Source organism: Oncorhynchus masou, chromosome 1, assembly GCF_036934945.1.
Source record: "Oncorhynchus masou masou isolate Uvic2021 chromosome 1, UVic_Omas_1.1, whole genome shotgun sequence".
Taxonomy (NCBI): Eukaryota; Metazoa; Chordata; class Actinopteri; order Salmoniformes; family Salmonidae; genus Oncorhynchus; species Oncorhynchus masou.
In genome coordinates this window covers 28,570,689-28,582,821 of record NC_088212.1, presented here as the reverse complement: position 1 = coordinate 28,582,821, position 12,133 = coordinate 28,570,689, and the positions used below count along the sequence as shown (strand labels likewise).

At 40.8% G+C, this 12,133-nt stretch overlaps 1 protein-coding gene and 1 pseudogene across 1 annotated transcript; both read right to left on the bottom strand.

Annotated features, from left to right (window-relative positions):
- Positions 1–1,598: 1,598 nt before the first annotated feature.
- On the bottom strand, positions 1,599–2,697 carry LOC135507633 (ankyrin repeat domain-containing protein 39-like; annotated as a pseudogene).
- A 2,747-nt stretch (positions 2,698–5,444) lies between these two features.
- LOC135541246 (BTB/POZ domain-containing protein KCTD9) lies at positions 5,445–9,973 on the bottom strand. The gene is made up of 12 exons (XM_064967348.1): positions 9,842–9,973; positions 9,147–9,268; positions 9,001–9,044; positions 8,812–8,908; positions 8,622–8,680; positions 8,395–8,523; positions 8,174–8,241; positions 7,971–8,066; positions 7,721–7,870; positions 7,505–7,610; positions 7,270–7,403; positions 5,445–7,041 (listed from the first exon to the last, which is right to left on the bottom strand). Exons 1-12 carry the CDS (start codon positions 9,887–9,889, stop codon positions 6,925–6,927), a joined length of 1,170 nt encoding a protein of 389 aa, XP_064823420.1. The 5' UTR covers positions 9,890–9,973; the 3' UTR covers positions 5,445–6,924.
- Positions 9,974–12,133: the final 2,160 nt, after the last annotated feature.

The window sequence follows — 12,133 nt, the reverse complement described above, 5'->3', positions numbered from 1 at the left end:
GATGGTATTTTTACTCTGGTGTGCGAAACCAAAAAAGCTATAGACTTGATCCAATAAAAGATCTATTGTCAAGATAATAAATCCATTAATTTTCACATTATCCAAGTTTTATATAGCAAAATTGAACAGATATTTTTCTTTAAAATGTTTCTCATTAAATAAATAATTTGTTTGTTGTCAAACTAAAGCCAAATAATTTTCTTGATTAATCCTCTTTTTGTTGAGGCTGACACTACTTCCTTTGCCCATGGAAAATCCTAGGCTGTCTTTTTTAATGCAGCTGAAGAATTAGTTCTTCCTCACAACACAATCATACACAAAGGTTGCTGGATCAAATCCCTGAGCTGACAAGGTAAAAATCTGTTGTTCTGCCCCTGAGCAAGGAAGTTAACCCATTGTTCCCCGAGCGCCGAAGATGTGGATGTTGAATAAGGCAGCCCCCCGCACCTCTCTGATTCAGTTGTACAACTGACTAGGCATTCCCCTTTCAGTCTCACACCATGGTAAATGTGCTCACACCATATGGAAAGCCTCTTTTCAGTTTCGCAAAGTTCTATGAAAAACAGAAGAACAAGAAGCAAACTACTGCCAGATTTATTCTTGACCCCATCATCAGTTTTCCAGTACATCTTTTTCACAGACGTGAAATTGCTCTATGGCTCAAAGCAGCTAATACAGACAAACAGGCGTCTGCTACTGCAGTTATCCAAGAGCCATCCAGACCTCGTAAATTCAGGGCCAGGTTGTCAGAATCAGCATGCCATGTAATGATGTAAAGTACTTAAGTAAAAGTACCTTAAATTACTACTTAAGTACATGTTTGGGGTATCATTATTTTACTTTACTATTCATATTTTTGGCAACTTTTACTTTACTACATCCCTAAAGAAAATAATGTACTTTTTACTCCATACATTTTTCCTGACACTCAAAAGTACTTGTTACATTTTGACAGGAAAATGGTCCAATTCACACACTTATCAAGAGAACATCCCTGGTCAGAGAACATCCCACTGCCTCTGATTTGGCGTACTCGCTAAACACATGCTTTGTTTGTAAATTATGTGTTGGAGTGTGCCCCTGGCTATCCGTCAATAAAAAAAACTAGAAAATTGTGCGGTCTGGTTTGCTCAATATAAGGAATTTGAAATTATTTATACTTTTACTTTTGATACTTAAGTACATTTTAGCAATTCCATTTACTTTTGATACTTAAGTATATTTAAAACCAAATACTTGTGGATTTTTACTCAAGCAGTATTTTACTTGGTGACTTTCACTTTTATTTTAGTCATTTTCTATTAAGGTATCTATACTTTTACTCAAGTGTGGCAATTGAGTACTTTTTCCAACACTGATGCCATAGCACTCTGTGAACATTCAAAAATAGCTAGTTCACAAAGTAAACCAATTGCTGGTAGACTTGCTTCCCCTGCTGGTTGACAAAAAACTACACCTGATAAAATCAATCTCATGCCAGGCAGTTTAGGTGGGGACCTCAAGAAAACAAATACAGAACAGCTGCACAAAAGTGAACATCTCACTGATAAGCTGCTAGTAAACCAGATGGCTAATGTGTTGAGCTCGATGTCCCAGTGTTATTGTGGGTGTTCCAGGAGCTCCTTCAGAAGTCCATCTGGTGCTAGCTGGTAAGGTACCTAGGACTTGTTTGCATGGCTCCAGAGGGAGGGACAGCACTGGAAAAGCAGTCTACATACCTCTTCATGGCCCTAATGTGCAGCCTGCTCCATTTGTCAACACACAAAAGACACACCATTGTGTGTAATATAATTACAGTATTGCCTTACAACAAATGTTGCACTTATTGTTTTTGAATAGCAGTTTTTGTGTTGCATGATCATGGTCCTGTGTGGCTCAGTTGGTAGAGCACAGTGCTTGCAACACCAGGGTTGAGGGTTTGATTCCCATGGGTGACCAGTACAGAAATGCATGCACTCACTACTGTAAGTTGCTAAAGGACTAAAATGTATTAATTTTTTTTTTTTGACTAGTACTGAACCTTATGTAATGGAGAGGATCCATCATAATCACATAGTTGGGGATCTGCCCCATGGTGACGCAACAGCTGGATGTCCACAGTTGGCCGATCGGTGAAGAGGGGTGGCCCCACCTGGCGTCTGAGGGTTGGTACATGCCCCACCCCACAGAAGGAACTTACATACAGACTCATGCCGACTGCGACTGGCATAGTGCTGAAATAAAATACAATACAATACCATACTACTGATAGTTAGGAGGATCAGTTCAACTCATTCCTGTGTTATAAAAATATCATAGGTTACAATGATCATGATCATTGATCATGAGCCTAGGAAGCCACATCCTCACCAGAGCAGTGTAATTAGCTGAATCTCTTAGGTTAGGTTCTGTACCCTTCTGGAGAAGTGATTTGACCCGCTCAAAGTCTCCATCCATTGCAGCAGACCAGTTACCTGTAAAATCACTCACATTTCAGTCACTACAGCAGGGACGATCTTCAGGTCGGAGCTCTAGTAAGAGGCCCAGGTTCCCGACTTGCAATTCCGAGTTGGATGACCGTTAAAAACATATTTTCTCAGTTGGAGCATGTTTTTTCTAAGTTCCCAGTTGTCTTGAACTACCTGAAGTCTGAGATTTCCCAGTTACGACTTTCGAGTTGTTTTGAGCGCAGCAGAAGTCATGCTGGTTTGACAGCATGGCCAATGTTGAATGTTTATCCTTTTAAGCTTGGAAAAGAGACCCTTAAACCCAGACTTGGACAACACACCCGCTCCACTAAATAGCATGCTGGTGATTGCTTTGCAATACTTGCAGTTAGCCACTGTTTCTTTCCAAACCCCACTCATTGTTGAGTTTGCGATTTCCAACTTGTAGTGTAATATTTATGTCCAATGGCCAATGAGCACTGGTAAGTTTTATCTATAATTTCTCTTCATTATTTATATTCATATGACAAAAATTGAAAAGGATTTTCCAGTGTATTGTCGACTTAATTCATGATGAAAGTATAATGTTAACATGATCAATCTAATCAAAGCTACTGTATATACAGTGGGGCAAAAAAAGTATTTAGTCAGCCACCAATTGTGCAAGTTCTCCCACTTAAAAATATGAGAGAGGCCTGTAATTTTCATCATAGGTACACTTCAACGATGACAGACAAAATGAGAAAAAAAATCCAGAAAATCACACTGTTGCTGGTATTTTGGCCCATTCCTCCATGCAGATCTCCTCTAGAGCAGTGATGTTTTGGGGCTGTTGCTGGGCAACACTGACTTTCAACTCCCTCCAAAGATTTTCTATAGGGTTGAGATCTGGAGACTGGCTAGGCCACTCCAGGACCTTGAAATGCTTCTTACAAAGCCACTCCTTCGTTGCACGGGCGGTTTGTTTGGGATCATTGTCATGCTGAAAGACCCAGCCACGTTTCATCTTCAATGCCCTTGCTGATGGAAGGAGGTTTTCACTCAAAATCTCACGATACATGGCCCCATTCATTCTTTACTTTACATGGATCAGTCGTCCTGGTCCCTTTGCAGAAAAACAGCCCCAAAGCATGATGTTTCCACCCCCATGCTTCACAGTAGGTATGGTGTTCTTTGGATGCAACTCAGCATTCTTTGTCTTCCAAACACGACAAGTTGAGTTTTTACCAAAAAGTTATATTTTGGTTTCATCTGACAATATGACATTCTCCCAATCTTCTTCTGGATCCTCCAAATGCTCTCTAGCAAACTTCAGACTTCTGGCTTAAGCAGGGGGGACACGTCTGGCACTGCTTTGGTCCCAGCTCTCTGCAGGCCATTCACTAGGTCCCCCCGTGTGGTTCTGGTATTTTTGCTCACCGTTCTTGTGATCATTTTGAACCCACAGGGTGAGGATCTTGCGTGGAGCCCCAGATCGATGGAGATTATCAGTGGTCTTGTATGTCTTCCATTTCCTAATAATTGCTCCCACAGTTGATTTCTTCAAACCAAGCTGCTTACCTATTGCAGATTCAGTCTTCCCAGCCTGGTGCAGGTCTACAATTTTGTTTCTGGTGTCCTTTGACAGCTCTTTTTTCTTGGCCATAGTGGAGTTTGGAGTGTGACTGTTTGAGGTTGTGGACAGGTGTAATTTATACTGATAACAAGTTCAATCAGGTGCCATTAATACAGGTAACGAGTGGAAGACAAATGAGCCTCTTAAAGAAGAAGTTACAGGTCTGTGAGAGCCAGAAATCTTGCTTGTTTGTAGGTGACCAAATACTTATTTTCCACCATAATTTGCAAATAAATTCATTAAAAATCCTACAATGTGATTTTCTGGATTTTTTTTTCATTTTGTCTGTCATAGTTGAAGTGTAGTTATGATGAAAATTACAGGCCTCTCTCATCTTTTTAAGTGGGAGAACTTGCACAATTGGTAGCTGACTAAATACTTTTTTGCCCCACTGTATAACGTGATTTGACATCATTTGATCTGTGGCCAATGACTTTGAGCCTTGTTGGATGGGCACTTCTAGTGTAACTCTATTATGGCAGCACCCAAGAGGCTTGGATTTTCAAGCTCTACCCGTAGATTTTGTGGTGATATAGTTTCCCAATGAGTGACAGAACATTGAGGCAATCATGGCGCAGCTAGAGAACATGACCAACCCCTACGTTCCATATTTTCCACTGGCTGCTACACCACGACAGAAAGCACTGAGCTAGGCTAAAACACCTGAGTTTTGGAGCTGCCTTACTCAAGAAAGCAAAAAAGAGACCCAAGTTGTATGTGGCTTTATTAACTCAATGGAGTTCTTTGCTCTTATTTCTTTAGCCGCCAATGTATCAGTGTATAAATGTGTCAATTTCCATTTATTTTCAACTTATGGGGTAGCTTCTTGAAGGGAAACTGCCCTATTTGCAAAATTGTAAATGCCACTCACAAATTCCCTTAGCCTGTACATTTTGGCATGAGGTGAGACATCACAGCCAAACAAACTCCATCTTCAGCCATCTGTAGAATTGTCATTTAACTAGAATTTACTATGCAACTATAGGAACGTCCCTCCCATCATTGGATAAGCACCATCACAACCTTTAGTGAATAGACCTACTCCACATTATGAATAGGTAAAATACTTACATTTCCTATGGTTTCAGACAGGCTGCCAGACTGTATCTTCCCCCCTGGGCTCATGTCATAGGACCAAAGCTGACAGCAACCCTGTGACAGTAGTTCCACCACCAAGAGCAGCAGCAACAACAGGACATGTTTGTCTATATTGCAGAGCAGCACAAAGTATCTCCACTTCAGGAACCCAAAGGGCATTTTAAAAGCCTAAAATACTTTGGGCATGATTGTGCACTTTTACAGCAACAATTCAATTAATTAGGCACAGGGCATAGACTTATTTTGGAAAGTTAGTGAGAAGATATCATTATTTCTTTTGCACAAGTAATTAATTACACAGATAGTAAAAAAAATAACAGTAATTTATTGAATTACATTTTTGTGGTTGAGTGCAATAATTATAGACAGGGAAAGAAGAGAAACACCTATTTAAAGAACTAACTTTCATCCAATATTTCTTGAATACAATGTTATATCAAAATAAATAACCATTGTTCTTTCAAGGTTCTGATAATGAGGATCGCCACACTCAAGGTGCAATATTCTTTATGATTGCCTTCATTATCATGACAGATGAGTACCTATTGACATTGAAGGGGTATAGAGGGAATATTGCATCTCAAAATCTTTCTGCCTCAGCCAGAGAAAATGCCATCTTTAAACATGCAGACATTGTTCTAAAAGAACTGATGTGAGAATGTAAAAATCACAGTCCAGCAGTGATAACATTTTGCTATCCTAATAACGTTTTGGAAGCACTAGATTTGAAATACATTGTTACAATCACATTTAACTTGGTGTCCTATGAGTGAATAAAACCGAAGTTATTGACCAAAACATACTATTTAGACATTTGTGCAAAGCAAAATTTCAAGACATGACTGAATGAGATGCCCTGTTCATTGGTTGTTGTCTCCTTGAGGGGAGTGGTATACAACTAAGTGCTACACAAGCTTGAACATGACAGTAACACAATTAAAACACATTCACTTTGATAACTTATCATATTTGGATATGAAGTTCATACAACAAGAGCCAAAACTACAGTGAAATGCATGCAACTAGATATCAGACAGGGGTAGAAAATAAGGAGGTAGATTCACAGAGAACACCAAAAACGACAGGCAACAAGAAAAAAAATACATTGCATACTTGAAATTCTGTTGAATACAGTTCAACACCCACAGTCTTATATGAAAAAATAATTCCACAGCATAATTGTGTGGTGTAATAACAGCAAATTATATGCTATTTTCACCATGCTACGGTATGGCTTTGACTTAAATAAACATCCTAATCATAAAGCATATCTGGCACTTTAAGTACATTGATAAGAATGTACAGTCACAATGTCATCTCCCATTTATGTTTTACCACAGTCTTGATTGAGGCCCTTTTTTACTTTCATGCAATTATAGTTTGATAATCTTTGATTTACAGACATTAAATAATCAAGAAAATACACATCTAGAAATCATAAAAATAAGTTATGATTGAATCCAGATATAATAGTAAACATACATAAAGAACATTCAATATTTTGGTTTTGGGAAATAAAATAAGGAAAGACAGTCAGACATTTAAAATATTCCACTACATAACAGAAACGGATAACCCTGGATGTGCTCAAGTGCAAGAGATTTAAAGCTAGTATATCAGGTGGAAGGGATGTGGGATGCCAAGGATGTGCATAAAATGCATGTATTGCATAAGGGTCCAGGAAGCTTGATAGTAGGGGTGGGTGGGATTTTCTGGCATAATAACATCATTGCCAGGCATTCATGAGATTAACCAGCCTGAATCCAGGTGGGATGTGCAGGGGAGTCATCTGACACTCTGAGACATGTGCAATGCAGTCAGCATCTCTTCAAAAATGGCCCCCTTCACATTGGACCCTCTCAAGTTGGCCTCTTGTAGGTCACAGCCAGACAGATCACAATTCTGATGAGTAAAACAAAAAACGGTCAGTATTCTTGGTACTACCCAGTCAGTACAATAACCTTAGATGTCACAGTAATAAAACTGTAATACTGTTCTTTAGATGGATGCTACTTTATGGTATCTGAAAAAACTTTAACAATTATTATAAGAGCTGTCTGATTTAATTTGTTTCAGATTTACTTGATCATTTAGTCTCAAGTTTAACCCACTTAAATACCTTCTGCTTACCTCAAGATCAGTTCCTGCCAAAGTGGCACCCCGTAGGTTACAATTCTTCAGTTTAGCATTTTTTAGAGTGGCCACACGCAGATTAATTCCAGTCATCTGACTTCCCTCCATGTCAACACCTTTTAGATTGGCACCTAATAAGACATACATTAGATGGTCAACACAAGAGGTTATACAAGTGTTACCAGTTCCATATTTCTCATTCTTCTTATAATACAAATAAATTAAAGTTTACCCTCCAAGTTGGCCTTTAGACCAGATGGGTCTTCAAAATTACATCCTTTGAGAGACGCCCCCTCAGCATTTGAACAGAGCATTTTTACACCCTGCAAGTTAGCACCCTAAAACAGAGAAACAAAATGAGTCCCCTCAAAATACTGTTAATTTTTCAAATGTTGACATGCTATAACAGGTAGGTTTCATAAGCTAATGAAGGAGCTAATGGGTTTACATCGAGGTTGGCCCCAGAGAGGTCAGCCCGCTCCAGGTTTGAACAGCATAGGTTGGCATGTGTCAGGTTGCAGCGACTCAGGTTGGCCATCTTGAAGTTGATGTAGCGCAAGTCGAGGCGAGAGAGATCAGCACCACTGAAATTAAGTCCCTTTTGGATGGAGAGAGGTATTATTTGTCATGGTCACATTTTAGGTACACTGCATCGAATGTTCAGCAGTGCATTGTCCTTGTGGAAAATGTGGTTTTACCTGACAGCGGAGCTCTGATTTGGTGGGTGTAGCCAGCAGAAACCGAACAAACTCCTTGCGAGAGATGGGTGAGTGGTCCTCAGGTGGCTGGTTATTCTGGAGAAAAGCATGTGGTGACATGGATCAATATGCTGTGACAAAATTAAATGAATCATTTGATATATGGAGCTTGCTTGTCATCCATAAGGCCATGAGTTTGTCACCTTTATTGCTACTTCCAACTGATCAGCCAGCTGCTCAATTCCAAAGAATCGAGCCTCTTCCAAAACCCCTGGAAAACAGATTACATTTACTAATCAGAGCAAATATGTTGTTGAGATTTCATGCTATAGTCAACATGCACAACTGAAGTGAAATAATTCATCTGTGAGCTTTATCGTAGAATAAAGATAATGAAAGTATCACTTGTAAATGCCATACTTACCAAGTAAATTGATACCTTCATTGATAATGAGCTGGCCATGTCGCAGGTAATTAAGAATAGGCTCAAAGTATTCTGGGCTACGGTCAATCAGGTAAGCTCCCCGTTCATCCTGCTTGTTACCCCATACATCTGCAGAGCAAAGAGCCTATAATTATGGGTAAATCCCAGCAGAAAATGTCTCATGTATAAGGTCAGCAGTGTTAGAGGTGACAAACTTCATTGTTTACCCTTCTCCCGGAACATGTGAGCAAGCATGCTCTCTGGCTCCTTGCTGACCAAGGTACTGCTGTAAAAAGAACCATAGTTTGTGAGTAAAAAAAGTGACCAAAGAAAGTAGATGGCAATAATATTAACAGAGATATTCCTGTGTGACTTTTGATATTCATAGATCATTGAAACCACTCCTCCATTGCTTACCGTGTGGTGGTGAAGAGACGCCCCCCAATATTAAGGGTCAGCCAATCTGTGTGTGCCCTAGGCAGGCCGTCTGTAGTCCTGACATCATTCTGTGGGTCTAAGATAACATTATTCAGAGGGATAACTCACCATATTCTTCAGAACCAAATGGTTTGAAAAGACTAGGAAAGAATTAGAGGACAAACCCACCAACAAAGGGGTCTCCCTCTGAGACATACAAAACATCATCATCCCTATAATAAAGGAATAGTAGAGAAATTAATATGTAATATTGGCTGGAGTAAGGACATTCCAAAGACATAAAGCTACAAAGTGTTGAAGGAAATGTGCACTACCTGATGAGCGCTATGTCATCTATAAGACCACCTTTTCCATTGTATAAATTACAGGCTTTGATTCCCAACTTATTGCTTGCTACAGATAACAGGTCGGCCAAGGTCCCATACACAGCTACAACCTAATGAAGGAAAACAGAGTTGTCACAAAACATACTTATTTGGGAAAACCCATTCTATCTTGCTAGCAAACTAAAACATGACGATACACAGCTGGACGACTGCTTATATACAGATGTCAACAACAAAGTTAAAATCTTCCAAGACTGGCACCAGTTCTTCCAAATGTGCCCCTCCTTTAAAACATACCAATATTGTGACGAGGCAATGGTGGGTGGCAGGTTTAAATGGTTTGAAAACACTTGACTTCTGTATGAAGGAAATGGCCCCATTTTGAATGATGTCATATTGCTGAATCTACCGGTTATGTAGCCAGATAGCTAGCTATGAAATTAGTTAGTCGATAGCTACGTTTGTTCGTGTTCCCAATGCCAAACAACCTCAGATTAACTAGCTACACAAATTATATGGGCCGCGTAGCTTCGATGCAACTAAGCGAGTTTGTTGGGACATTTGGCTGTTACAAACTCGCTTAGTTGCATCGAGCTTAGGGCCGCATTAACGTTACATTACATAGACTGACTTACCGTACAGTTAGCTATCGTTAGCCCAATAGCTAAGCTAACTGTACGCACCTTGCCATTTTTGGACGTCCCGTTCACAAAAAGAGTAACTCTTCTCATTCTTTGTAACACGTTTAAATACCAATCCCAGAACAATGAGCCACAGCAAGACGTTCCAGAGCAGCTCGCTAGCAGATTTGACAGTGGGACGAAACGCAAGAAGAAAACTCCAGCCTACCAATGGAATGGACATATTTCTTAGGGGTTCACAATCAAACCAATCAAAATTTGAAACAGAAAGTAGGTGAGCCAATCAAGGGCCAACATTGGGTGTACTCGTTTTAACAAGCCAGTGCGTGCCATCATTCTTGAATATAGTTAAGTATTTGTCACACTGTTCTTGTATAGCCCGATCCACACCCGCTCAGTCGTACCAGAGACGTAAAGGAAGCAAGGAGTTTTTGTTTGGAGGTCAATTAGTGTCGAATTTGGTCAACAACAAAAATGTATTAATTATTTGCGATGTGAGATTTATTTGATCAAATAGAACTTTCGTAATGCTTAAGTTGTTAAGAGTGTAGGACACAAGTAGGACACATGACATCCCTGGAACTTTGACATAAAACATTTTATATCGGAGTTGTAACAAGATGGCTATGCATATTCATACAATTATGCTAGTAGCATAGCATCCCCATTGGATACAGACCTCATCGAATATTTAAAAAATGATGTTTTTAGTGATCTAATGATTCTCTCTCTTAGCAGGAAAATCTGCAGAGCTGGGATGGTTGTATCACTTTTATATACACTGCTCAAAAAAATAAAGGGAACACTTAAACAACACAATGTAACTCCAAGTCAATCACACTTCTGTGAAATCAAACTGTCCACTTAGGTTGCAACACTGATTGACAATACATTTCACATGCTGTTGTGCAAATGGAATAGACAACAGGTGGAAATTATATGCAATTAGCAAGACATCCCCAATAAAGGAGTGGTTCTGCAGGTGGGGGCCACAGACCACTTCCTATGCTTCCTGGCTGATGTTTTGGTCACTTTTGAATGCTGGCGGTGGTAGCATGAGACGGAGTCTACAACCCACACAAGTGGCTGAGATAGTGCAGCTCATCCAGGATGGCACATCAATGCAAGCTGTGGCAAAGAGGTTTGCTGTGTCTGTCAGCGTCGTGTCCAGAGCATGGAGGCGCTACCAGGAGACAGGCCAGTACATCAGGAGACGTGGAGGAGGCCTTAGGAGGGCAACAACCCAGCAGCAGGACCGCTACCTCCACCTTTGTGCAAGGAGAAGCACTGCCAGAGCCCTGCAAAATGACCTCCAGCAGGCCACAAATGTGCATGTCTGCTCAAACGGTCAGAAACAGACCCCATGAGGGCCTGACATCCAAAGGTGATGGTTGTGCCTACAGCCCAATACCGTGCAGGACGTTTTTCATTTGCCAGAGAACACCAAGATTGGCAAATTCGCCACTGGCGCCCTTGCTCTTCACAGATGAAAGCAGGTTCACACTGAGCACATGTGACAGACGTGACAGTCTGGAGACGCCGTGGAGAACGTTCTGCTGCCTGCAACATCCTCCAGCATGACCGGTTTGGCGGTGGGTCAGTCATGGTGTGGGGTGGCATTTCTTTGGGGGGACGCACAGCTCTCCATGTGCCTGCCAGAGGTAGCCTGACTGCCATTAGCTTCTCATCAATCCCATTCCTGAGCTGGCTAGAGTTGCAAAAAACCTACACTCGATCCCTCCGATGTCAACAACTACAGTACCGAGATGAGATCCTCAGACCCCTTGTGAGACCATATGCTGGTGCGGTTGGCCCTGGGTTCCCCCTAATGCAAGACAATGCTAGACCTCATGTGGCTGGAGTGTCAGCAGTTCCTGCAAGAGGAAGGCATTGATGCTATGGACTGGCCCGCCCGTTCCCCAGACCTGAATCCAATTGAGCACATCTGAGACATGTCTCGCTTGCACCACAGACTGTCCAGGAGTTGGCAGATGCTTTAGTCCAGGTCTGGGAGGAGATCCCTCAGGAGACCATCCGCCACGTCATCAGGAGCATGCCCAGGCGTTGTAGGGAGGTCATACAGGCACGTGGAGGCCACACACACTACTGAGCCTCATTTTGACTTGTTTTAAGGACATTACATCAAAGTTGGATCAGCCTGTAGTGTGGTTTTCCACTTTAATTTTGAGTGTGAATCCAAACCTCCATGGGTTGATAAATTTGATTTCCATTGATAATTTTTGTGAATTGTCAGCACATTCAACTATGTAAAGAATTATTTAATAAGAATATTTAATTCAGATCTAGGATGTGTTATTTTACTGTTCCCTTTTT

Bases quoted from the DNA above. Each gene is read 5' to 3' on its own strand.
- LOC135541246 (XM_064967348.1), bottom strand. From the start codon at position 9,889: ATGAGAAGAGTTACTCTTTTTGTGAACGGGACGTCCAAAAATGGCAAG. The intron at 7,611-7,720 runs GTAAACCCATTA...TCTCTGTTTTAG, and splicing joins TCTCTGGGGCCAACCTCGAT to GGTGCTAACTTGCAGGGTGT. The intron at 7,404-7,504 runs GTAAACTTTAAT...ATGTCTTATTAG, and splicing joins TCTAAAGGCCAACTTGGAGG to GTGCCAATCTAAAAGGTGTT.